Source organism: Dendrobates tinctorius, unplaced genomic scaffold, assembly GCF_039654945.1.
Source record: "Dendrobates tinctorius isolate UK_male_01 unplaced genomic scaffold, ASM3965494v1 ptg000158l, whole genome shotgun sequence".
NCBI classification, from domain to species: domain Eukaryota; kingdom Metazoa; phylum Chordata; class Amphibia; order Anura; family Dendrobatidae; genus Dendrobates; species Dendrobates tinctorius.
The window spans coordinates 11,725,867-11,752,590 of record NW_027361825.1 but is presented as its reverse complement, the minus strand read 5'-3'; the positions used below and the strand labels follow the sequence as shown (position 1 = coordinate 11,752,590).

At 45.4% G+C, this 26,724-nt stretch overlaps 1 protein-coding gene across 1 annotated transcript; it reads left to right on the top strand.

The window, feature by feature from the left end:
- The first annotated feature begins 8,185 nt into the window (after nt 1-8,185).
- LOC141051667 (uncharacterized) lies at nt 8,186-11,359 on the top strand. Its single transcript, XM_073548669.1, has 2 exons — nt 8,186-10,160; nt 10,250-11,359. The coding sequence occupies exons 1-2, from the start codon at nt 9,904-9,906 to the stop codon at nt 11,214-11,216; spliced, it is 1,224 nt and encodes a 407-aa protein (XP_073404770.1). The 5' UTR covers nt 8,186-9,903; the 3' UTR covers nt 11,217-11,359.
- The last annotated feature ends 15,365 nt before the right edge of the window (nt 11,360-26,724 follow it).

Genomic DNA, 26,724 nt, shown 5'->3' with positions numbered 1-26,724 from the left:
CACCACACATCTAGATAAGTTCCTTGGGGGGTCTAGTTTATAAAATGGTGTCATTTGTGGGGGGTTTCCACTGTTTAGGTACATTAGGGGCTCTCCAAAGGCAACATGACACCCGCAGACCATTCCATCAAAGTCTGCATTCCAAAACGTCACTACTTCCCTTCCGAGCCCCGACGTGTGCCCATACAGTAGTTTTCTCCCACATATGGGGTATCAGCATACTCAGGACAAATTGGACAACAACTTTTGGGGTCCAATTTCTCCTGGTACCCTTGGGAAAATAAAAAAATGGTGACTAAAAGATCATGTTTGTGGAAAAAATACGAATTTTTTATTTTCACGCCCGGGCATTATAAACTTCTGTGAAGCACTGGGGGGGTCAAAGTGCTCACCACACATCTAGATAAGTTCCTTAGGGGGTCTAGTTTCCAAAATGGTGTCATTTGTGGGGGGTTTCCACTGTTTTGGTACATCAGGGGTTTTCCAAACGCGACATGGTGTCCGATCTCAATTCCAGCCAAAAACGTCAAATGGCGCTGCTTCCCTTTCGAGCTCTGCCATGCGCCCAAATAGTGGTTTACCCCCACATGTGGGGTATCAGCGTGCTCAGGACAAATTGCACAATAACTTTTACGGTCCTGTTACCCTTGGAAAAATAAGAATTGAGGGTGAAAAGATCATTTTTGTGGAAAAAATATGATTTTTTAATTGTATGGCTTTATGTTATAAACTTCTGTGAAGCCCATGGGGGTTCAAAGTTCTCACCACACATCTAGATAAGTTCCTTAGGGGGTCTAGTTTCCAAAATGGTGTCATTTGTGGGGGGTTTCCACTGTTTTGGTACATCAGGGGTTTTCCAAACGCGACATGGTGTCCGATCTCAATTCCAGCCAAAAACGTCAAATGGCACTGCTTCCCTTCCGAGCTCTGCCATGCACCCAAATAGTGGTTTACCCCCACATGTGGGGTATCAGCGTACTCAGGACAAATTGCACAATAACTTTTAGGGTCCTGTTACCCTTGGAAAAATAAGAATTGAGGGTGAAAAGATCATTTTTGCGGAAAAAATATGATTTTTTAATTGTATGGCTTTATGTTATAAACTTCTGTGAAGCCCATGGGGGTTCAAAGTTCTCACCACACATCTAGATAAGTTCCTTAGGGGGTCTAGTTTCCAAAATGGTGTCATTTGTGGGGGGTTTCCACTGTTTTGGTACATCAGGGGTTTTCCAAACGCGACATGGTGTCCGATCTCAATTCTAGCCAAAAACGTCAAATGGCGCTGCTTCCCTTCCGAGCTCTGCCATGCGCCCAAATAGTGGTTTACCCCTACATGTGGGGTATCAGCGTACTCAGGACAAATTGCACAATAACTTTTAGGGTCCTGTTACCCTTGGGAAAATAAAAATTGGGGTGAAAAGATCATTTTTGTGGAAAAAATATGATTTTTTAATTGTACCGCTGTACGTTATAAACTTCTGTAAAGCCCTTGTGGGTTCAAAGTTCTCACCACATATCTAGATAAGTTCCTTGGGGGGTCTAGTTTCCAAAATGGGGTCACTTGTAGGGGGTTTCCACTGTTTAGGTACATCAGGGACTCTCCAAACGTGACATGGCGTCCTATCTGAATTCCAGCCAATTTTGCATTGAAAAAGTCAAACGGCGCTCCTTCCATTCTGAGCTCTGCCATGCGCCGAAACAGTGGTTCCCCCCCACATATCAGTTATCTGCGTACTCAGGACAAATTGCACAATAACTTTTGCAGTCCAATTTCTCCTGTTACCCTTGGTAAAATAAAAAAAATTGAACCTGAAGTTTTTTTTTTTATGAAAAAAAGTTAGATGTTCATTTTTTTTTAAATATTCAAAAAAATTCCTGTGACGCACCTAAAGGGTTAATAAACTTCTTGAATGTGGTTTTGAGCACTTTAAGGGGTGCAGTTTTTAGAATGGTGTCACTTTTGGGTATTTTGTATCATATAGACCCCTCAAAGTGGCTTCAAATGTGATGTGGTCCTAAAAATAAAATGGTGTTGTAAAAATGAGAAATCGCTGGTCAACTTTTAACCCTTATAACTTCCTAACAAAAAAAAATTTTGGTTCCAAAATTGTGCTGATGTAAAGTAAACATGTGGGAAATGTTAGTTATCAAGTTTTTTGTGTGCCGTATCTCTGTGATTTAAGGGCATAAAAATTCAAAGTTGGAAAATTGCGAAATTTTCAAAATTTTCGCCAAATTTCCGTTTTTCTCACAAATAAACGCAAGTTATTTGAATGAAATTTTACCACTAACATGAAGTACAATATGTCACGAGAAAACAATGTCAGAATCACCGGGATCCATGGAAGCGTTCCAGAGTTATGACCTCATAAAGGTACAGTGGTCAGAATTGTAAAAATTGGCCCGGTCATGAACGTGCAAACCACCCTTGGGGGTGAAGGGGTTAATAGTTGTCCATATACACATGGTACCCTTGATTTAGAAAGGGCGTCATTAGCTCCCACACAATTTTGCCTGGGATAGGGGTTTATTTGGCGGTCCCTACCTACATAAATTAGGAAGGTGGAAGTATACCCTGATGAACGCTCACAAGTTTTGTATACCGTATATACTTGCGTATAAGCTGAGATTTTAGTCCCCCTCTCGGCTTATACGCGAGTTATATACGCGAGGGGGAGAGGGGGTGTCAGATCATACTGACCACCCGGTACGGTTTTTGCAGCACCCCTGCTTGTCCCACGATCTCCTTTCCTTCTTACAGCGGTCACATGGTACCATTCATTAAAGTCATGAATATGCGCATATTTATGACTTTAATGAGCGGTACCGGGGGCGTGGCCTGTAGTGAGATGTGAGCAGATGTGTGCTCATCCAGCTCCTGCACAGTATCTAGCCAGGACTTAGAAACACTTAGAAACACTTAATTATCTCCCTACTGTGAAGATCAAAGTGCGGTGACCCTGATACATCCTCTGGAACGCTCCTATATCATCCAAGACAGGCAAAAAAGGTCTCAGAAAGAATGCTCTCATGCTGCTGGTGAGGTGGAGGAGGTGCCAGCCCGAGATGAGAGCAGAAAGATGGATGCTGTGAGTAGGTTACAGCGTTTTGCCAGGAGCACAGGAGGGCACCAGACTCAAAACGAAGGTGGAGGAGGAGATGTGTGCACATCACAGAGGTATGAGAAGGGAGAGGAGGAAACTGAGCAGGGGGAGGTGGACAATGATGAAAGTGAAGATGAGATTCAGAGTGGCTCTCAGGGAAGTGACATAGGACATGGTGAGGTGAATGCAGAGTTGCTGAGGGGAAAGAAGGGAGAACTGTTATTGCCGGAGGAGCCGACCTTAAAAGATGTTTTTCGCACCATACTACACTGTGACTCCTCTATCAGCAACATGGCGACACAGCTAGGCAACATCCAAGCTAACGTGACTAAAATGTAGCACACTATGCATGTGGTGAAGGAGAGAGTGGGAGAAGTTGAAAAAAGAGTCAGCTCTGCGGAGGACTATATAGCAGGAGCTGAGAAGGAATATAAACAAATGGCAATGACCCTTACTGCTGTCAAGGCCAAAGAGAATGACTTGGAAAACAGGTCCCAGCGCAATAACTTGAGATTGGTCGGCGTGCCGGAAAAAGTTGAGGGCAATACCCCTACGGAATTCTTTGAGAAATGGCTCTTGGAAAAGATGGGTGCTGATAAATTGTCATGGTTCTATGCCATTGAACGAGCTCACAGGGCTCCCACGAGTCCCCTCCCCTCTGGACGTCCATGACGGACTGTAATAGCTAAAGTGCTCCATTAACGGGACAGAGATACCAATTTGAGGCTTGCTAGAGATCACTCAGACCTTGTGATTAATGGTTCTGCAATTTCCATTTTTCCGGACTATTCTATTGATGTGCAAAAGCAGAGAGCCAGGTTTATTGATATCAAGAAAAGGTTACAGGAAATTGGTGTGAAATACTCCATGTTATACCCTGCCAAGCTGCGGATTGTAACTGCAAATGAGTGGTACCACGTGACCGCTGAAGGAAGAGATGGGAGAATGGGCTGCAGAGACGCGCCAGGGGGAGGTAAGTATATGCTATATTCACTTGTCCCAGTTCCAACGCTGCTCGCCGCTGTCTGCCCGCCGGGTCCCTCTGTCAGTGACGTTCAGGCAGCAGATGGCGCGATGACGTAATCAGTGCGCGCCCTCTGCCTGAACAGTCACAGACAGAGGGACCCGGCGGGCAGACAGCGGCGAGCAGCGTTGGAACCCAGACAGGTGAATATCTCAGGTGCCGGGTCCTAAGCCAGCGGCGACACCTGTCCCCCATAGCGCGCCGGTGTCCGCCTGCTCAGCACCCCGGCACCTGGCCCCCAGGGACAAGAGGTGAGTATGTCTTTTTTTCTTAATACCAGCAGTAGCGGCAGCAGCAATATATGGGGACATAATCTATGGGGCATATTTAATGAAGCATCTTATGGGGGCATATTCAATGGAGCATCTTATGGGGGCAGCATATGGGGGCATATTCAAAGGAGAATCTTATGGGGGCATATCAATGGAGCATCATATGTGGGCATATTCAATGGAACATCTTATGGGGGCATATTCTATGGAGTATCTTATGGGGGCAACATATGGGAGCATATTCTTTTTTTTAAACATCATTTTTTATTGATTTTGTAATGAAGTTGCATATTACAAGTTATAAACATTGCACTGAATTGTTACAAAGAACATATTTAAACATGCTTATCACCTAAGCCTGAATAGAAGCAAAAATAAACTTAACAAATATAAAATTATCAAACCCCCTTACGTCCACATTTTCATAGATTACATTGATTGAAATCAGGCACCTTATCTCCAGCTCCACCTTATCCTCCATATAGCTCATATAACACATTTCAGTTTACCCATATTACCACTCAAATCCTCTAATAGATACCAATCCGAATCCACAAAGGCACTCATTAAGTCTTGAATTTCTCTGGTGGTCAGTGACATTTCTATAAACACTCTCCATTTTTTTTTTTTTTTAAATTTCAGCATTTTATCTTTATTTCTTTCTGTTTCTCTTTTTTCCAAAAATAAGACCGATGTTAAACCTTCCTTGATCTTTTATCCCTGGGAGTGTTTTAGCTAGCCAGTGTTGCAGAATTAGACGTTTTGTCACCATTGCAATGTTGTGAAACAAGTCATGTAGCCGTCCCCCTCTTGTTTTACCCGTCGTAAAGTGAAACAACCAACACAATGGATCTACTTCTACCCATATCCCACATATCTTCAGATACATATCCTGGACTTTTAACAAGAGTTCTTGTGTCCTGGGACATGACCACAATCCATGTTCTGTGTCTGTTTTGGTCATTGTACATTTTGGGCAACTTGTCTGCCTATCAGGATTCTGCGGAGTCGGAGTTATATTGAAGCCACATATTGTTTTATGCATTATTCTGAACTGACTATCTCTCCATTGTTCATTGATGATATGCTTTCTTACCAATTTCCAGCCCCGCAGAATCTTATGCTCAAGTTGTTCATCATGTATATGTTTTTCCCATTTGTGAAATATTTTGCCCTTCTCTGAAGGGTGTAATATGTACCTCAGCATCCCATATATTGAGGTGATGGATATTTCTCCGATGTCTTTGGTAACCAAGTCCTCCCATATTTCTGAATCGATTTCCTTCCTCACATCCTGAAGGAGGTCTAATAGATAATGCTTGAATTGACTATATAACATCAAATGAAATCTCGGCAGCTCATATTTGTCTATCACTTCCAATCCCGTCAACCAGCGGCCTTCTTGTAGATGTAGTAAGTCCCCTAACGTCTGTATACCTTTCCCCAACCACTCTGTGTATAATTTATTTTCTCTTCCTAATCTAAAGGCAGGAAATGCGTAAGGTTTCAGGTGGTTTGACACTCTCCACGACATTTTTAGTTATTTTCTTACTGCCTTCCATGTGGCAATGGTATCTTTACATATTACTGAATATTGTTTGGTGGTATGTGTGACAGCGGCGTATGTAGCAGCGCCGTCAGGTCCCACAAACCACAAAATTCCGTTTCCAATTTGTAGTCAGTATATCGCCCCGTTTTTTTAATCCAGTCTATTACATTCTTCATTAAACACGATAAATTATATCCCTTAATATTTGGCAATCCCACTCCCCCTCTCTCCTTTGTGTGCATTAGAGTTCTTATAGCCAATCTTGCTCTTTTACCCCTCCAGATGAATTTAGAAAAGGCCCTGTTTAATCTGAGAACATCTGCGTGACGAATTAACATTGGGCTAGTTTGCATTGGATACAGTAATCTCGCAAAGCTTGTCATCTTGATTAGGTGGCAGCGACCTAACAACGAGAGGGGTAGATTTCCCCACCTCTCCAACTCCTTCTCTATTTTGTCTGTGATAGGCTTATAATTGAGATCATAAATCTGTTTTGGCGTTCTCCCCAAATAAATTCCCAAGTACTTTATAGATGTTGTTGCTTTCGGGATACCCATTATATTACTCTCCTGGCCACATTTTACCTCACTCCTCATGAACAGAATCTCACATTTAGACTTATTTAAACGAAAGCCCGAGAATTTTCCAAACTTTTCAATTTCAAGCAGCAACATAGGGAGATCTTCCTCTGGGTTGTTCATGAACAGAATTATGCCATCTGCAAATAGGGCATTTTTGACTCTCATTTTCCACCTTTATCCCTTTGTAGGAACTGCAATCACTTAAATATCTCGACATAGGTTCTAATGCCAAATTAAACAGTAAGGGGGACAGCGGGCACTCCTGCCTCATTCCCTTTTTCAGCTCGAAGGCATCTCAGAGAAACCCCGGCGTGTATACCCTTGCTTTGGGATTCAGATATAGTACCGCCAAAAATTGTCTAAACGGACCTACCAGATTTATTTTATCCAACACTTGACCCAACCATGGCCACCTCACATTATCGAATGCTTTTTCTGCATCCAGTGTGACCATAGCTGGATCCTCTCCCTTATCCAAATGCTTCCCTCTAATCTTGTCTAGCAATAACATGGCTTTCCTTATATTAGTAACGGCTGATCTTCCCTTCACAAAACCTGTTTGTTGCTTTGATATCAATCTAGGCAGTATCTTAGCCAGCCTGTCTGCCATTATTTTTGAGAGAAGTTTAACATCTTGATTTATTAATGATATAGGTCTATATCCCGAAGGGTCTTCCAAATCCTTCCCTCCCTCCAGGAGAAGCTTTATATAGGCCGTATTCATCCCTTCTGACATAGCGTCCCCTTGCAAAATGTGATTATATAAATCTTTAAGCGTGGGAAAAATATTCAGAATTGAGAGTCCTCAGTGGTTGATACCTTTTAATGGCTAACTGAAAAGATGGTAACACATTGCAAGCTTTTGAGACTACTCAGGTCTCTTCATCAGGCATAGACTAATACAAAGCATGGGAACTATTTTCTCACTCAGCGCCTTATAAAATGAACCATTAAATCCATTGGGCCCTGTAGCCTTATTGGCCCCCAGTCCTTTTATTGCCATACTAATTTCTTCTGCTGTAATTCCTCCTCCGTCAGTTTAGGAATATCAACTCTACCCAGCCATGTCTCCCCCGCTACATCTTGATGATCCTCATCCTTGTATAACCTAGCTTAGAATTTGCCCAGCACTCAGTTTATATCTTTGGGATTAGTCAGTCGCTGTCCTTTTTTATCTCTAATTGCCAGTATAGATGTACCCACATATCTTCCCCTAGCCAAATTAGCCAGTATTCTCCCTTCTTTGTCACCATACGTATTTAATTCTACCAGTGATTTCTATACAATTGCTCTCTTTTTTTCCGCCCATTCTTCAAAAATTTTTTGGGCCCGCATCCAATTATCTTTATCCTCATCCAGTAGTGAGTTCTTATATTTTGTATAGGTGCTCCTAACCTCGCTGCTTGCTGCTAAGTATTGCTCTTTTATTTGTTTTTTTATTCTCTGCGTGTAAGCCATGAGGTTTCCCCTTATCACCACCTTTGCTGTTTCCCAATATAATCTAGGGTTAGGTTTGTGCTCCTCATTATACATTGCAAACTCTGTCCACCATTCTCCCATCCATTTCACAAAATCTTGCTCTTTTGTCATGTTTCCTGGAAATCGCCATAGATAGTCTGTCCCTTTCTGATGTGCGTCAGCTAAGTCTAGAGATATAGGACTATGATCCGATATCACCATGTCCTCAATATTGACATCACACATTTTGTGTAGTATCTTATCTGACACAAAGAACATGTCTATTCTCGACCATGTCTTGTGTGCATGAGAGTAATGTGAAAATTCCCGATCCATAGGGTGTGACATTCTCCACGCATCTTTCAGCTGCCAATTCAATATCATATCTTCCAAATAACCTTTTTTCCCCCTATGTCTCTTCCCTTCTCCTGGATTTAATCTTATTAAGCTCCCTTTTCTGTCCTCTTCCTCCTTAAGCACCTCATTACAATCTCCTATGATTATGTTGTTACCACTATCAACCAGTATTTTGTTCTGTAAGGACATAAAAAATTTATTTTGATTTATGTTCGGGGCATATATATTGTACAGGGTAATACTTTCATTATTTATCTCTAATTTCAAATGGATTAACCTACCCTCCTGGTCCATTTCTACGGATGAAACTTTGTGTGCCAATGCTTTATGTATAAGTATTAGGACTCCTGCTTTTCTGTCTACCGAGCTAGAACCATAAACTTCTCCCACCCATAATTTCTTCATTCTAAAAAAGTCTTCTTTACCCAAGTGTGTCTCTTGAAGCAAGGCTATATCTGCTTTCAATCTTTTCAGGTGACAAAGTATCATCATCCTTTTATGTGGTGAGCGCAACCCTTTTATGTTCCATGTTATTAATCTAACCATTTTTAATTGAAAAATGGTTTCTTCTGCGAGGACGTGTGAAGCTTCTCCATCTCAGGTATGGACTGCCAGTCAATGTCATCTCAGTCAGTAATAAATTAATTAGTACAATAGCAGTGGGCTCATGAACTTTAACTTCCCTCCCTTTCCCCCCCATCTCATCTCACCCTCTCTCCATATATCAACCTCTTTGTTGACTCCTCTTTTTTCCGCCATTATCCAAACCAAAAGAGAAACAATTTCCCACCCGCCTATTATCCCATATTTATCATGTTGTATCTATTTTATATCCATTCTCTATCTGAGCCCTGACCCTCATTTAAGCCCGGGGTTACACTGGCGAGGAATACGGCCGAGTGAGAGGCGCTAAAAGCACGCATTACACACGGATAAATTATTCTCTATGGGGTCCCTCGCACCAGCCGTATATTTCTCATCCGTATTTTACGGTCCGTGCCAATCGCAGCATGCTGCGATTGTCAGCGTACTACGTCTGTAGTACGCCAATGCAAGTCTATGGGTGCGCAAAAAATACGGATTACACACGGACCAGACGTGTGACCTGCGAGCAATACGCAGGTCTTTTGGCTGGTGACAGGAAATGGGCCAATCCATCATCAGGAAGCCTAGACATGCAAATGAGCTCAAAAAGCGCTCCAGACATCCAGGAAGTACGCCTCCACGGAGTACAGCAGCATCATGGCGTCCACTTACATTAATGTGGAAATGTTAATAGTCCTGGTGCAGGAGCCAAATTCTTAAGTACAAGCCAAAACATGAGTAACCTTAGCACACAACAAAAAAGGAATATAGAATCAGCACCCCCCCTTCCTGTGCATGTACTTTTTTCCTCATGAGGCCGTTAGATTTGGATGTGACACGTGGATTCACACAGCCATAATTTGGGTTTAGGCCACAAGCTCCTCATCCTCCTAGACAAACCAATTATTAAGTGTAGCTATTTCATACATCAACTATAGAGACCCTGTGTATCTGCCCAATTAGATATGCCACCATGGGTAGAAAGCACACCCCAGAAGGCCCCATGCCTAGACTACTGGTAGCAAAGGTGACATATCAAATATGTGAATTTGACAATATTTCCTGTCACATTGCAGTGGAAGATGTGATGAGACGCTGGCGAAGCATCCGGGACCAATACCGCCGGGAACGCCAGCAGCGGTCCAGGAGTGGGGATGCGGGCTACGTTAAAAGAAAATATATCTATTACGACCGCCTCTCCTTCCTCGCCCCAATTCTGGATCTGAGACCGTAAGTAGATACCTCACACCACATTACACAGATACTTTACAGGGCCAAAAATATTGATGTATTTTTGCCTCTGTTCTATTTCATAACAGAACTCAATCCAACCTTACGGATCGAGGAACGGGCTCAGAGACAGAGCCTATAATTGATCCTGTAGGGGATGAGGTGGCTGGCCCATCTTCTCCCCCTACAAGAAGCATGGGTGAAGATGAGTCATCACAGGAGAACCCATTGGCTGCCCAACAAACCACACCACCAGGACCGTCCGCTGCTGCCCCATCACCCATCCTGGAAGAGCCGGGCAACTTGAGCAGCAGCCCAACTGGCCAGATCAGGGGATCCCCACAGGCTGCTGTTACATCCCGGCGAGGCCGAAGAAGACGCCAGGTCGCTGTTCGAGCAGGAACAATGTGGACACGGGTGCTAAATTATTTATCTAGAGTCACTACAGATGATGGGGAGGAGGCCTACTCACGTAGCCTGACCCTTTATCTCCGTGCCCTTTCCCGTGAGGTCAGGCTCCGTATTAGGGGATGTTTTCAGATCCTGCTTGATGCAAGCACCCCCCCTAATACCCCATATGAGCTTTTCGAATATCTGGAGAGGTGGCAGCTTTCCCCCAGAAATCTAATGCGCATGAGACCACCCACACAGATGCTTGCTCAAGCAGGGTCTGAACATAATCTAATACGTGGGCCTACACCTCACCCCCTTCCTCCCCCTACCCAACCTTCACAACAGCAGCAACAGATTTCTGGCTCTAGCCAACCCCACCAATATGGCCACTTATTCCCACCCAGTGTTGGAGGCTGGTCCCAACCTGGTTGGGGACGACATGGCTATATTGGTGGGTATGAGACACGGGCCTACCCGCCCCAACAAGATGCCCCTCAGCAGTATTACTATGGCCACTACCCCCAACAATCACAGGAGGAAGGTCAGTACCAACAGCATGGGCAACAGTATGCACCCACACAGGGCGATGTTGCTCAAAGTAGTCAGCAGCAACCACAGGCTGCTCCTCCACCTTCTCCTTCCCCAACATTCCACAATTTATAAGTGGCTAAAAACATGGAATTAGTAAACCCATACTGTACATGAGTGTTCTTAATCGGTCTGATGGGAGGAGATGTCCAGTGTGTTTGAACTGGTGGTTAAAATCCCAAGGCAAAGTAAAAAAAGAGGTTTTCTCCATCAGCAAAATGAGCTAAAACAGATAATACTAACATTTCTTATGAGGGTTTTCAAATCATATGATTAAGACACCATGACAGGCAAGGCTACCTTATGCGTTTCTGAGACATATTGCATGTCTGTAAAAAATTCAATATTTCACGGGGCTATACTGGCAAAGTCAAAGGATCTAAATAGAGTACTCACTTGATAATGCATAGAAAAGGCGTGCTGTCCATATTCACTTAGTCCAATTTAGGCCAGCTTACTATATTCCAAAATCAAGGCAAACAGCCTCAAGACCATCACGCTCTCTCTATGTATTATCAAGTCAGTCTTCTAATTTGATCCTTTGACTTTCCCAGTATAGTGCGGTGAAATATTGTGTTTATTACAGACATGTAATATGTGTCAGAAACGCGTAAGGTAGCCTTGCCTATCATGGTGGCTTATTAATATGATTTGAAAACCTTCAGAATAAATGTTAGTATTATCTTGTGTAGCTCATTTTGATGATGGATAATTCCTCTTGTTTACTTTGGATTACAAATGTGTAAAGTTGCAATGTTGTTATTGCACTATGTATGTTGTAGCATATGTTTGTAATTTTGTTTGAATAACAATGTTGAAATATGCCAAAAGGCCAATTTGTGCCATTGCCCAAGTTTTTCATAGGGCAAGAATATGTTTGCCTTACAAACTAAAAAAAAAACAAAAAAAAGCCAAAAGTAAAAATTTGGCAACTACACTTTACGTCTCTGTCTTAATTGTCCAAACCCATATCAAAATACGCTTACCAAATCAAATCAACAGTCATAGATTCAGAAGGGGTAGAAATATATATATTTTGACACACATCAAACCAACATTGCCAACATAGATCCAGCATGCTCTTGCCAAGAAGGTTCCCCCTGAGGTGCCATAAAGTAATTAGTGAAAAGATCACGCACTTTGAGGCCAGAGATCGGTCTACGTTGATGGTTGATAGGTGGTCTCACCCTACGCACATTGTCCGGCCTACGCACAACCCCAGCATAGGAGGAACAATCATGTATCCTGGTGAAGTTATGATGAACCACACAGGCTTTCACTACTTCATTAACATTTTGTTCACTCAGCTGAATGGCAGACTGGAGTACCCGCCATTTGGCACAAAGAATGCCAAAGGAATACTCCACCAGTTGCCGAGCACGTGATAGGCGCAAGTTAGATATCCTGCACCTGTGGTGAAGGTTGCGCGGGGGATATGGCCTCATGACATTGCGTGTTAACTGAAAGACCTCATCTGCCACAAGAACATAAGGGACACATTCTTGAGTGGAGCCTGGTAGCTGGCGTGGTGGTGGTAGATCCAACTGGTTGGTGCTTAGCCGCCAAGCCATAATGGAAGTATTGAAGACTCTAGAGTCTCCCGTCCTTCTATAGGCCCCAATGTCAACAATTATAAACTTGTATTGAGGGTCGGCCAGAGCCAACAATACAACAGAAAAGTATTGTTTATAATTGAAGAATTGGGAGCCAGAGTTCGGCAGCTTACGTACCCGGATATGTTTGCCATCAAGGGCCCCAATACAATTTGGAAACTGGCATTCTTCCTCAAAGTCCCTTGATATCCTCAACCAGTCTTTCATCCTGGCCTCGGGCATGACGACTTGATATAGTCTTGTCCATATTTCAATACATGTTGACCTGACTATGCCAGATATGGTTGATCTTCCAATCAGAAACTCATGGTGGAGGGCAGCATAAAACAGGCCAGTGGCCACGAAGCTGAAGAACAACGGAAAAGGATGATTGTCGAATGCACATATTTACAAAACAAACAGGTCCATACATACCAAACTTGGTAAGATTTCAGAGCAAATAACACACACATCTTGCTTTGCACAATAAGTGATATTCAGTACATATTCCACACAACATTCGGGTCTGTAAGTTGAAACATATGTGGACTAAGATGAGGGCCTAAAACTTACTCCAAGAAGGCAAAAATTCAAACTTTGCCCAACACATCATGAACATAGAGAATATGGTTGTGTAGTACATACCGTATTGTGAGTAGAAGTCGCTCCTCTGCAGATATAGCTTTGCGCATCCTTGTATCCTGAAAGGTTATCCCAGGGCGCACTGTCTCCAAGAGTCTGTTGCAAGGCTCATGCGACAGTATTGGTAGAATTTGACAGGAAGCTCCCACAGAGAAGAATAGAGGCAGTGAAAATTAACTCTTGTGAGTCGTTGCCTCAAAAGTGGATGTACCCACATGCGTCTCCTCCTCCGGGGATCCACTATCACTGGGTATGGTTGGTCAAAGCGCCATGACAAAAGCCAGTTGAAGAGAAACTGCTCAGTTGTGTTGAAAGTCAGACTGTCTGCCATGTTGCACATACCACAGCAACACACCTAGTGAAGGCAAGGTGACAAATGGATAGAATGGAGGCTGCCACCTGTTCGTGAGCCAATAAATACAGTGCAGGCTAATGATTTAAATAGTAGGCCTCAAAACCGTTAAATTTCCATTTTGCAAGGCTGCGAGAAAATCTCGCCATACAGATTGCATATGGTTGCCACACGGATGCTCACATGCGCAAAATACGTGACCGCACCTTGCTTACGGATGACCTACGGAGCACTATTTAGGGGTCATTCATCCGTATTACGCCTGTAAACTAAGGACCATATTTTGCGCAGGTTAGTGTGACCCCGGCCTAACCTTGAAACTCTGAAATCTTAGATCAACATCTATTTCCCTTAATTTATCATATCAATTTCCTAACATCTTAATATTCACAACCATATTATCTTAAAGTCCTTCTCCATCTCTCCTTTTTGATGTCAGAGAGGTATAAAAATACTTTACTCCCACCCCCTTCATCCTCCCAAGCAATATCTCCCAATGTGAACCTAGCATTTGTATGATACTTTCCCCCTGGAAGATATCTTAATTTAACACAAAATACTCCCATCAACATTCAATGAAAATCTTGTCTTCTACCTAGTATATACATCACATCTGGTCATCATTATCCCAACTTTATATATGTCTTTTTGTTGTGAAAACCTCACAATGTCAATAAACCTGGAAGTCACAAATTCTCCGTCAGCCAGTATGATCAGCTTGCAGACCAATTAAATCAGCACCCCAAATTCTCCATTCGGTCCAACAGAACCTGTGGAAAGAAATAAGATGGGGAAAAAAAGAAAAAAAAAATAGGAGTAGGGGATCTCTCCACCTGCTGTACTGTAGTCTTCCTTGAACATACATACGATGGCTCAGTGGGGCAAATAAGCGCACTGCGTTCTTTACCGCTGGTACCTCTTGCAAGACTGCCTTGCCCAGTACCCAGACTAATCCGCTATGCACGGATTGCGACCCGGCTTGTGCTAAAACGCCATCCGCCGTCGCTGCAAGGTGCTCCCTGCGTTTAGTCCCCCTGTGTGGGCCGTGTCCTTGTCACGGTTTGTGGAGTCACTGACCAAGGCTATAGACTCCTCAGGGAATCCTCTTTAAGTCAGAACGCGTCTTTACCGCCCGAGGAGGGCTTTGGCGACGGCAGGGAACCGTCCGCCAGCAGGGGCCGTGCTCGTTCAGGGGATCCTCAGGTCTCTAGAAAGCGGACCCATGACACGTCCCCTAGTCACACTTGCGATTCAGCATCGGCAAGTTCTGTCTCTTGCTCTCCCTCTCCTAATGTTCACAGAGGACATGTTTCTGAGTTCGAGTCTGACACGTCAGTCCCTCAGAATTCCCCAAATGTCCATGAATCGCTTGATTCTCTGACAGTCAACAAGTTTCTGACGTTGGACGAGGAGAATATTCCCGCTGCGGAACACGTTATCTCCTTTAAGAAGACTAAATGTGTACGCAGGGTATTTGCCAGCCATCCGGAATTGAAGGACATTGTCTAGAAACGTAGGAACCGACCACATAAGTGGTTCACAGGGCAAAAGCCTATCGAGGCTAAATACCCTTTTACTCCAGATGTAATGAAGAATTGGTTACAGTCCCCCTCGGTGGATCCTCCTGTATTGTGCCTTGCTCCTAAAACGCTTCGATCCATTTCTGAGGGCTCTTCAGTCAGAAACCCCTCCGATCGTCAAATTGGCTACCTCGCCAGTTCAGTTTTTGGAGCTTCAGGAGCGGCATCTTTCGTGGCTAAGGCAATGGCCACTTGGGCAGAAGTCTTAATTACTGCCTTCCAAGGTAGCAATCCTCCGGAGACAACCAATGTCGCCAAGCAGATAATTCACGCAGGGGATTTTGCAGTAGACGCCGCTTTAGATGCCGCTAATTGCGCTGCTAAGGCAACCGCTAATGTCTCCATCTGAAGAGCCCTATGGCTACGTGACTGGCAGGCAGATTCCAACTTCTCTGCCGTTTCAGACTGGTCGCCTGTTTGGACAAGAAACTAGACCAGCTCATTTCTGCAACTCCCAGGGGGGAAGAGTAGGTTTCTTCCCCAACAATGGGCTTCCCGGCCGTTTTCGGAATCAACAGCCGACTCTTTTTTTCGACCTTTTTCGCAACAGCTCCAGCTGGTTTTCCACAACCTTCTCTTCTGGATCAGGTCAGTCCCTGCATGGAGACAGAGGTTCCCAGGTCTCTCACAGACCTAACCGCTCTTGGAAACCCAGGCTGACAGCATCTGGATCTAAGGAAGCAGATCCCATAGATCCTCTACTCAGTGATTTGTTGCGGTATCCGGCAGACACCGACAAAGTAGGCGGCCGTCTGCTGTCATTCAGTCACAGCCTTCCTTTGGGCCATTCCTGCGCCGCAAAGGAACGGAGTCATCCTTCCGGTCCCTCAAGATGAATGGTTCAGCGTTTTTTTATTCAAACCTTTCTTTGTGGTTCTAAAGAAGGAAGGAACGATTCGGTCCATACTGGACCTCACGCTGTTAAATCAGTTTGTCAAAGTACGGCGATTCCGAATGGAATTCCTTCGATCGCTGTCGTCTCCATGCAAAGGGGAGAGTCCCTATCATCCAGCAGTTCCTGCGTTTTGCAATTTGAGAACACTTCTAGTTCATTGCCTTGCCCTTCGGTCTCGCCACTGCCTCAGGGTCTATACCAAGGCCATGGCGGCTGTCATGGCTATTCGCTCAGGGAGTGGTGGTACTGCCGTATCTGGACGACCTGCTGATCAAGGGTCCATCCCTTCCAGCCTGAGAAAAATCTGTGGATATCACAGTAAATACACTTTCTCGCCTGGGTCAGAAGATAAACTTTGAAAAGTCTTCCCCAATACCGTTCCAGAAGATTTCCTTTTTGGAATTGATCTTGGACTCTTCCCACGGGTTGGTCATCCTCACTCCAGAAAAGACCCGAGCCTTACAACAGGCAGCGCAGACTCTTTCCCGACCAGTTTCTCACTCCATACGTTTTTCAGCATGATAGTTGTGGGAAACATGGTGGCAGCGATGGGAGCGGTCCCATTCGCACAGTTCCATTTCCGCCCTTTGCCACATGCATTGCTGTTAACTTGGGACAAGAACCCGTTCTCCCTGGACCGCCGATCCCTTCTGTCCCTGCGGGTGAGACGAGCCCCCAAGCGGGGGACACGGAGATCCTCCCTGAGTTAAGTGAAGTTCTTTCTCCCAGTACAATGTCGGTGGTGACCATCGACACCAGTCTCCTAGGCTGGTGTGCAGTTTTTTTCTTCGTCAACACACGGCACAGGGTCGTTGGTTAATTCGAGTCACGTCTCCCCATCAACATCGTGGACATTCGAGCGATCAAATTAGCTCTACTGAGTTTCCACCATCTCCTCGCAGGTCACCTCATCAGGATCCAATCCGACAACGCCACGGCTGTGGCATATATCAACCGTCAGGGGGGTACTCGGAGCAGGATGGCCATGCACGAAGTGAGTCACATCCTCCATTGGGCCGAGACCAACCATTCTTCGATCTCAGCAATCCACACTCCAGGTGTGGACAGCTGGGCAGTGTTTTTTTCTCAGTCGCCAAGGCCTTGCCTCAGGGGGAGTGTCTCTTCATCTGGAAGTTTTTTCAGCAGATCTGCCATCGCTGGGGACTCCGGATGTGGATCATATGGCCTAAAGACTAAACAGGGTTCCTCGAATCATTACCCTCTCGCGCGATCCATGCGGCATCCGAGCGGACACCCTAGTTCTGCCGTGGCACCGGTTCCGGCTCCCGTGCATTCTTCCCTTGCTCCCGTGGGTCATCAAGAAAATTAGAGCAGAGGGAATACCAGTGATCCTAGTCGTGCCAGATTGGTCGTGCCGGCCATGGTACGCAGAACTAGTAAAACTAATCGCCGGCGACTTCCAGATCGCATGGATCTCCTCTCACAGGGCCCGATATACCACCAGAACTCCGGGGCCCTGTCTTTGACGGTGTAGCCATTGAATCCTGGTTTTTAGCACAGGCTGTCTTTTTCTCCTGGTGTGATCTCCACCATGATTAATGTTAGGAAGCCCATGTCCATGCGCATTTATCACCGCACCTGGAGAACCTTCTCGTTGTGCAAGGACCATGGTCGATCCCCACTGGTGTTTTCTATTCTTTCCATATTAGAATTCGTACAATCCAGATTAACGTCAGGTCTCGCGCTTAGCTCGCTCAAGGGCCAGATTTCAGCCTTGTCAGTGCTATTGCCACCGAACTTCAGATGAAAAAATTCATTCAGAGAGTCTCCCAGGTGGCGCCTCTATATGATAACATCAGATTCAGTTTTGGTCAACAACCCCCAGTGCCCTTCCTCCTACCTGCGCTGCCCTCCTCCCCCAAAACCAACTTCACCATTACAGAAGATCGACTCTCCACTCTACTCTCAAGATCACATCTCACTACCTGTGCACATGACCCGATCCCATCCCACTTCATCCCAAACCTCACCACAGTCTTCATCCCAACCCTAACCCATCTCTTCAGCCTATCACTAACAACTGGTGTTTTCCCCTCAAGCTTTAAACATGTCTCAATCACACCTATCCTCAAAAAGCCCTCTCTTGACCCATCCTCTGTATCTAGCTATCGCCCTATATCACTTCTCCCCTATGCCTCAAAACTACTGGAACAACACGTCCATCTTGAACTATCCTCCCACTCCCACCTCTCTTCTTGCTCCCTCCTTGACCACTTGCAATCCGGCTTCCGGCCACACCACTCCACTAAAACTGCCCTAACTAAGGTCACCAATGACCTACTAGCCGCCAAGGCCAAGCGACACTACTCTGTCCTCCTCCTCCTGGACCTGTCCTCTGCCTTTGGCACAGTGGACCATTCCCTATTACTACAGACCCTCTCATCTCTTGGTATCACAGACTTGGCCCTATCTTGGATTGCATCATACCTAGCAGACCGGACATTCAGCGTCTCGCATTCGCACACCACCTCCTCACCGCACCCCCTATCCGTCGGAGTCCCGCAAGGTTCAGTCCTAGGACAGCTCATAGAATCTCATGGCTTTCAGTATCATCTCTATGCTGATGACACACAGATCTACATCTCTGGACCAGATATCACCTCCCTTCTAAACAGAATCCCTCAATGTCTGTCTGCTATTTCATCCTTCTCCGCTAGATTTCTAAAACTTAATATAGACAAAACCGAATTAATCATCTTTCGCCCATCGCACGGGACCCCCCCAAACGGACCTATCCATTAAAGTAAATGGCTGCCCACTCTCTCCAGTCCCACAAGCTCGCTGCCTTGGGGTTATCCTTGACACTGATCTCTCTTTCAAACCACATATGCAAGCCCTTTCCACTTCCTGCCGACTTCAACTCAAAAATATTTCATGGATCCGTACATTCCTCAACCAAGAATCTGCAAAAACCCTAGTCCATGCCCTCATCATCTCCCGCCTTGACTACCGCAACCTCCTGCTCTGTGGCCTCCCCTCTAACACTCTCACACCCCTCCAATCTATTCTTAACTCTGCTGCCCGACTAATCCACCTGTCCCCCCGCTATTCCCCGGCCTCTCCCCTCTGTCAATCCCTGCACTGGCTCCCCATTACCCAAAGACTCCAGTTCAAAACCCTAACCATGACATACAAAGCCATCCACAACCTGAGTCCTTCGTACATCTGTGACCTAGTCACCCGGTACTTACCTGCACGAAACCTCCGATCCTCACAAGATCTCCTTCTGTACTCCCCTCTTATCTCCTTTTCCCACAATCGCATACAAGATTTCTCCCGCGCATCCCCCCTACTCTGGAAGTCTCTACCACAACATATCAGACACTCGCCTACCTTGGAAACCTTCAAAAAGAACTTGAAGACCTACCTCTTCCGACAAGCCTACAACTTGCAGTAACCACCGATCCACCAAACCGCTGCACGACCAGCTCTACCCTCGTCTACTGTATCCTCACCCATCCCGTTGTAGATTGTGAGCCCTCGCGGGCAGGGTTCTCTCTCATCCTGTACCAGTCGTGACTTGTATTGTTTAAGATTACTGTACTTGTATGTATTATGTATACCCCTCCTCACATGTAAAGCGCCATGGAATAAATGGCGCTATTATAATAAATAATATATATTAAGGGCCATTGGAATCGGGACTTTAACTTGGTTCTCGAAGCCTTTCAGGAGGCTCTTTTCGAACCACTGCAGGATGTACCACTAGCTATTCTCTCTTGGAAGGTGGTCTTTCTAGCGGCAATTACGTCAATTACACAAGATTCTGAATTGGCAGCCCTGTCCTGCCGTCCTCCGTTCCTGAATTTTCATCAGGACGAGGCAGCTCTCAGGACGTCCCCGTCTTTCCTTCCCAAAGTCGGGTCTTCTTTTCATCTCAATGAAGAAATTGTTTGGCCTTCCTGATCCTGTCCACTGCATTGAGAGGGCCTTCCACACCCTGGATGTGGTCAGGGCTCTGAGACGGTACATCTCGCGGACGGCTCCCTTCCACAAGTCAGATGCCCTGTTCATACTTCCACAGGGACATAGGTAGGGTTTAGCCGCTTGAAAAAAAAACCAACGCTAGCCAGATGGATTTGCTTGGCTATTCAGGAATCCTACCGTGTCTAGGACACACCTGTCCCAGCAGGGATTAAGGTGCATTCTATTTGCTCAGTGGGCGCCTCTTGGGCCATTCGGCACCAGGCGTCGGCAGAACAGGTCTTCAACGCTGCGACTCATTCCAGCCTGCATACCTTTACAAAATATTACCAAATTCATTCTCAAGCCTGTCTACAAGGCTGCGACTTGGTTCAGTCTGCATACCTTTACAAACATTGCCTAATTCATTCTCAGGCCTCTGCGGATGCAGCTCTTGGCAGACGCATCCTGCAATCGGCAGTACCAGTGTTGAGTCAGTGGTACATGGGGTATTAGCAATTGTATGTTTCCCCACCCAGGGATTGCTTTAGGACATCCCACTGTCTGTGTCCCCCAAAGAGGCGTAGGAGAAATAGGGATTTTTCTGTACTTACCGTAAAATCCTTTTCTCCGAGCCAATAATTGTAGGGACACAGCACCCACCCTGTTTGGCCTATTGGCTCACTGTAACATTTTTAGGTTTTGACAGAGTTATGATTATTGTCATTTGTTTAATGCTCCTACTGCTTTTTCACCGAACTGGGGAATTCCCAGCCAGCGAGAGGGTGTATACTGCAGGGGAGGAGTTAACTTTTTTCTGTGTTTACTTAGTGTCCTCTTAGTGGCAAGCAGCATAACACCCACTGTCTGTGTCCCCCAATGATTGGCTCAGAGAAAAGGATTTTACGGTGAGTACACAAAAATCCCTATTTTATCTTCAATGCTTCCGTTTTGTACCAATTTTTTTTCAAAATGGTGCACACAATTCGATGACTTTTGTGCAATATTAAAGATGCTTTTTTTGTCTTGTACCTTTTCGCCACCATTTCAGAGCAAGAAGTCACACATCTCTTTAAAAATGTTGCATGTTACTCTTCAACTGTAAAAATAAAATTTGAGTTTCCTATGCAAGTAATGGTATTGGAGTATATTTATTTAAATTTGCCACATTTCAACAAAGTAGCAAAGGATAAATTAAACCTGGATAACACCACACTCTTAGTGTCAAATAATAAAAAAAACACTAAAGGCTTAAATCAAAAGCACAAATTAAATAATGAATAAAACTCAAATATAAGTCACTATAACGGTAAGTGCCCACTATCAGGAATTGATGCTGGTTTGACACTGCGTATTTATGCAGCTAAGTCACTATAATAAGTGCCCACTATCAGGAATTGCTGCTGGTTTGACACTGCGTATTTATGCAGCATCAAATCCTCAGCAGCCAGATCACATGTCCACTTTGCGTGCGTCTGTGGATCACCCGCAGAGGCACAGGGCTGTCTTTTGCAAGGATGTCTTTTTTAAGGATAACATCAGAAATATGCCAGAAGTGACCAGAAGGTATGACTACCCGCTGTGTTTTCATGTACTAAATTTATTTTGCCTTCAAACTTACTCTCACCATGCTGACATACGCTCTAACAGTTTTGGCTCCATTACTCCTCACTCTCCTTCGCTATCTGCAAACCCCAGCACCCACTAACCAAATATTCTTGCCTTCCATCTTGCCTCCCCGCCTGACCTCTGCTGACTGCTCCTTGACTTCAGAGCTTTAATAAAATACAAAACAAGCCGCCCACCCTCCTCCCACATGCGCTCTCTCTCTCTGCTTCTCACTGCTGGCGACATCTCCCAACCCTGGACTCCCACAGCTCATACCTCCCATTATTACCACCTTCTATCGTTCCCAACACAAACACCAGAAATCTATCCCACCTCAAATCCGTTCCCTTGACAACCACCACCCTGCTCCCACTCTCTGGATCACTCTGGAATGCCCGCTCCATCCGCAATAAACTCCATGTTATTCACAACCTCTTTACATCTCGTAATTTCTCCTTCCTTGGCCTCACCGAAACATGGCTGACACCCATCGACACCGCCTCCCCTGCTGCACTATATTATGGCGGCCTCCACTTCACCCACACTCCTCGCGCTGGCAACAGACATGGCAGAGCAAAGCGCCTTCTCCTTTCTTCCAACTGCACCTTCAACCCAATCTCACCTCTTCCCTCCCTAATCCTCCCCTCTTTTGAAGTCCACTCTGTCTGCATCTACTCCCCGTCCAGCCTCCGTGGCCCTCAAATACCGACCTCCGGGCCCAACCACTGCCTTTATTGACCAATTCTCCACCTGGCTCCTTCACTTTCTCCTGACATTCCCACCATCATCATGGGCGACTTCAACATCCCCATTGACACCCACCAGTCAGCAACCTCCAAACTCCTGTACCCTACTTCATCTTTTGGACTTACACAGTGGTCCTCCTCAGCCACCCACACAGATGGACACAAATTAGACCTGGTCTTGCCTGTCTCTGCTCCCTATCTAACTTAACAACCTCCCCTCTCCCTCTATCTGACCACCATCTACTCACTTTCTCACCTGTCACCCATGTCCAGCAACATGCACACCCCCGCAGAAACTTTGCACATCTAGACACTCGCACACTCTCTGACTCTATTCTACCACAGTCCTCCATAACTTCACGACACTGCCACTAGTTTCTACAATGCCACTCTTGCATCAGCCATCGACTCAGTCGCCCCTGTTACGCATAACAGAGTGCAACGAATCAATAGACAACCCTGGCACAATAACATCACTAAAAAGCTTCGGCAAGCATCCAGAACTGCGCTGGAAGCAAACACATTCGCAAGATGACATCACTGCACTCAAACAAGCAACACTAGCATTCAAATCTGCCCTCACCTCTGCTAAACAGGCCTACTTTACATCCCTTGTATCTTCCTTATCCCACAACCCGAAACAGTTGTTCAATACTTTTAACTCCCTCCTCCGCCCACCACTGTCCCCTCCGACTTCCCTAATCTCTGCCGAGGACTTTGCCGCACACTTCAAAAACAAGATAGACCAAACACGGCAAGTATTTATTGCTCAACCACCACAACCCCTTTGCACACCAGACCAATGCCCAAACCCCATAGCCTCCATACCTAACATCACTGAATGGGAGCTTGCTCATCTTCTCTCCAAATCGCACCTCACCACTTGTGCACTTGACCTCATCCAATCCCACCTCCTCCCCAACATCAACACCACTCTTATCCCATCTTTTAGCCACCTCTTCAACCTATCACTTTTGGTACCATCCCTTCTGCTTTAAAGCATGCCACACTCACGCCTATCCTTAAAAAGCCAACCCTCGACCCAACAGCCATGTACAGCTATCGCCCAATATCGCTGCTCCCATTCGCGTCTAAACTCCTGGAACAGCATGTCCACGCTGAACTTTCCTCCCACCTCTCATCTAACTTGCTCTTTGACAATCTACAATCTGGTTTCCGTCCCCATCATTCCACTGAGACAGCCCTGACCAAAATTACCAACAACCTACTTACAACCAAAGCTAACGGACAATACTCTATACTCCTCCTTCTAGCCCTGTCCTCTGCTTTCGACACATTTGACCACTGCCTCCTACTACAGATCCTCTCCTCCTTTGGCATCAAAGATCTCGCCCTATCCTGGATCACCTCATACCTTTCCAACCGCACATTTAGCGTCTCTCCCACACTACCTCCTCATCCCACCCTCTCTCTGTTGGAGTCCTCCAAGGCTCTCTTCTAGGACCCCTACTCTTCTCAATCTATACAGTTGGCCTGGGGCAACTCATAAAGTCCCATGGATTCCAGTACCACCTTTATGCCGATGATACTGAGATCTACCTCTCTGGCCCAGACATCAACTCTTTACTGTCCAGAATCCCGGAGTGTCTATCAGCCATATCCTCCTCGCTTCCTCAAACTCAATGTCGACAAATCTGAACTGATCATCTTTCCCCCATCTCACAGATCTTCCTTACTTGACCTATCTATAACAATTGACGACATCACGCTTTCCCCCGTACCAGAGGTCTGCTGCCTCGGAGTAACCCTTGACTCTGCCCTGTCCTTCAAACCGCACATCCAAGTTCTCTCCACCTCCTGTCGCCTCCATCTCAAAAATATTTCCAGAATCCGTCCCTTCCTCAACCCTCATTCTACTAAAATGCTTGTACATGCCCTCATCATCTCCCGCCTCGACTATTGTAACATCCTTTTCTGTGGCCTTCCTGCTAACACCCTCGCACCTCTCCAGTCCATCCTTAACTCTGCCGCCTAATTCATTTTGCTACTCCTCCGCTTCTCCCCTCTGCAAATCTCTTCACTGGCTCCCATTCCCTCAGCGTATCCAATTCAAATTACTAATACTGACCTACAAGGCCATCTATAACCTGTCTCCGCCATATATCTCTGAAATAATCTCCCGATATCTTCCCTCACGTAATCTCCGGTCCTTTCAAGACCTCCTTTCCTCCACACTTATTCGCTCCTCACCCAACCGCCTCCAAGACTTCTCCAGAATAGCCCCCATCCTCTTGAATTCTTTGCCCCAACACGTCCGACTATCAACCACAATCGGATCCTTCAGACGGAACCTGAAGACCTATCTCTTCAAGAAAGCTTACAGCCTGCAATGATGCCCACTGCCTCCTCACCACTAATGGAGCTACCGCCTCACCATCACTGGAGCTGCTGCAACCCCCCCAACCTACTGTCTCCTTCCTCACCATCCTGTAGAATGTAAGCCCGAATGGGCAGGGTCCTCTCTCCCCTCTATATCAGTCTGTGATTGTTAGTTTGTTTACTGTAAGTGATAGTATGTTACCCCTTCTCGTGTACAGCACCATGGAATCAATGGTGCTATATAAATAAATAATCACCCACCGACATGTGGCGCGTCTCTCAAGACTGCAGCATTTCAGTTTCTCTTGCGTAGTCACTAGTCTGCAACAGAAATTAATTCAATAGAATGTTTTGAATGCAGTAAATCTGCACGGTTCAGTGAACACATGCGGATTTACCTGCATTCAATAGAAAGCAGTGCTTTGGATGCAGAGAATGTAAGCTGCGTCCAAAGCGCTGCTACTTCTGGGTCATGGGCACACAGTCACGTTGCATTTCCTTTTTCTGCAAGCGAAACCTGCTCATTGCAGTAAAGAAGCTGCTTTTTTTTTCATGCTGATACAGTATAGTGCCTGTTCCTGAATCTTTTTTTTGCAGCAAAACCTGACACCTGTGTTTTTGCTGCGTCTTACACTTATTGTTTCTTTCACTCTGAAAGAAGTGACGCGATTCAGTTTTCCAATTCAGTCAGGAAAAAAAATTCAATGTGTTTGCATGAGATTTCTGAAGTCTCATGCCTGTTATTGGAACTGTCAAATGCAGCTTTTAATTTTGCATTCAAATTTTAATCAGAAATTGGATTGCATACCGTAATAGAGGTACCATGCGAGTGCCGTCAGATTTTTACACACCGAAATCCTTGGAAAAGCCGGCAATTCATGTGCCGCGTACAGTAAAATCAGAGTGACAGGTTAGAATAGATATATACACATAGAATACATATACTGTATATGTCAGTAAGACACAAACACACATATACACTGCTCAAAAAATAAAGGGAACATTAAAATACCACATCCTAGATATCTCTGAATGAAATATTCCAGTTGCAAATTTTTATTCAATGCATAGTGGAATGTGTTCAGAACAATAAAACATAACAATTATCAGTGTAAATCAAAATGAATATCCCATGGAGTTCTGGTTTTGGAATGATACTCAAAATCAAAGTGGAAAATCAAATTACAGGCTTATCCAACTTCAGTGGAAATGCCTCATGACAAGGAAAAGATACTCAGTATTGTGTGTGGCCTCCACGTGCTTGTATAACCTCTCTACTGTACAATGCCTGGGCATGCTCCTGATTAGGCGGCGGATGGTCTCCTGAGGGGTCTCCTCCCAGACCTGGACTAAAGCATCCGCCAACTCCTGGACAGTCTGCGGTGCAACATGACGTTGGTGGATGGAGCGAGACATGATGTCCCAGATGTGCTCAGTCGGATTTAGGTCTGGGGAATGGGTGGGCCAGTCCATAGCTTCAATTATTATTATTATGCATTTATATAGCGCCATTTATTCCATGGCGCTTTACATGTGAAAAGGGGAACTATAGACAAGCTTCAATGCCTTCATCTTACAGGAACTGCTGACACACTCCAGCCACATGAGGTCTGGTATTGTCCTGCATTAAGAGGAACCCAGGGCCAACTGCACAAGCATATGGCCTCACAAGGGGTCTGAGGATCTCATCTCGGTGCCTAATGGCAGTCAGGCTACCTCTGGCGAGCACATGGAGGGCTGTGCGGCCCTCCAAAGAAATGCCAACCCACACCATTACTGACCCACTGCCAAACCGGTCATGCTGAAGGATGTTGCAGGTAGCAGATCGCTCTCCACGGCATCTCCAGACTCTTGTCACGTCTGTCACATATGCTAAGTGTGAACCTGCTTCCATCTGTGAAGAG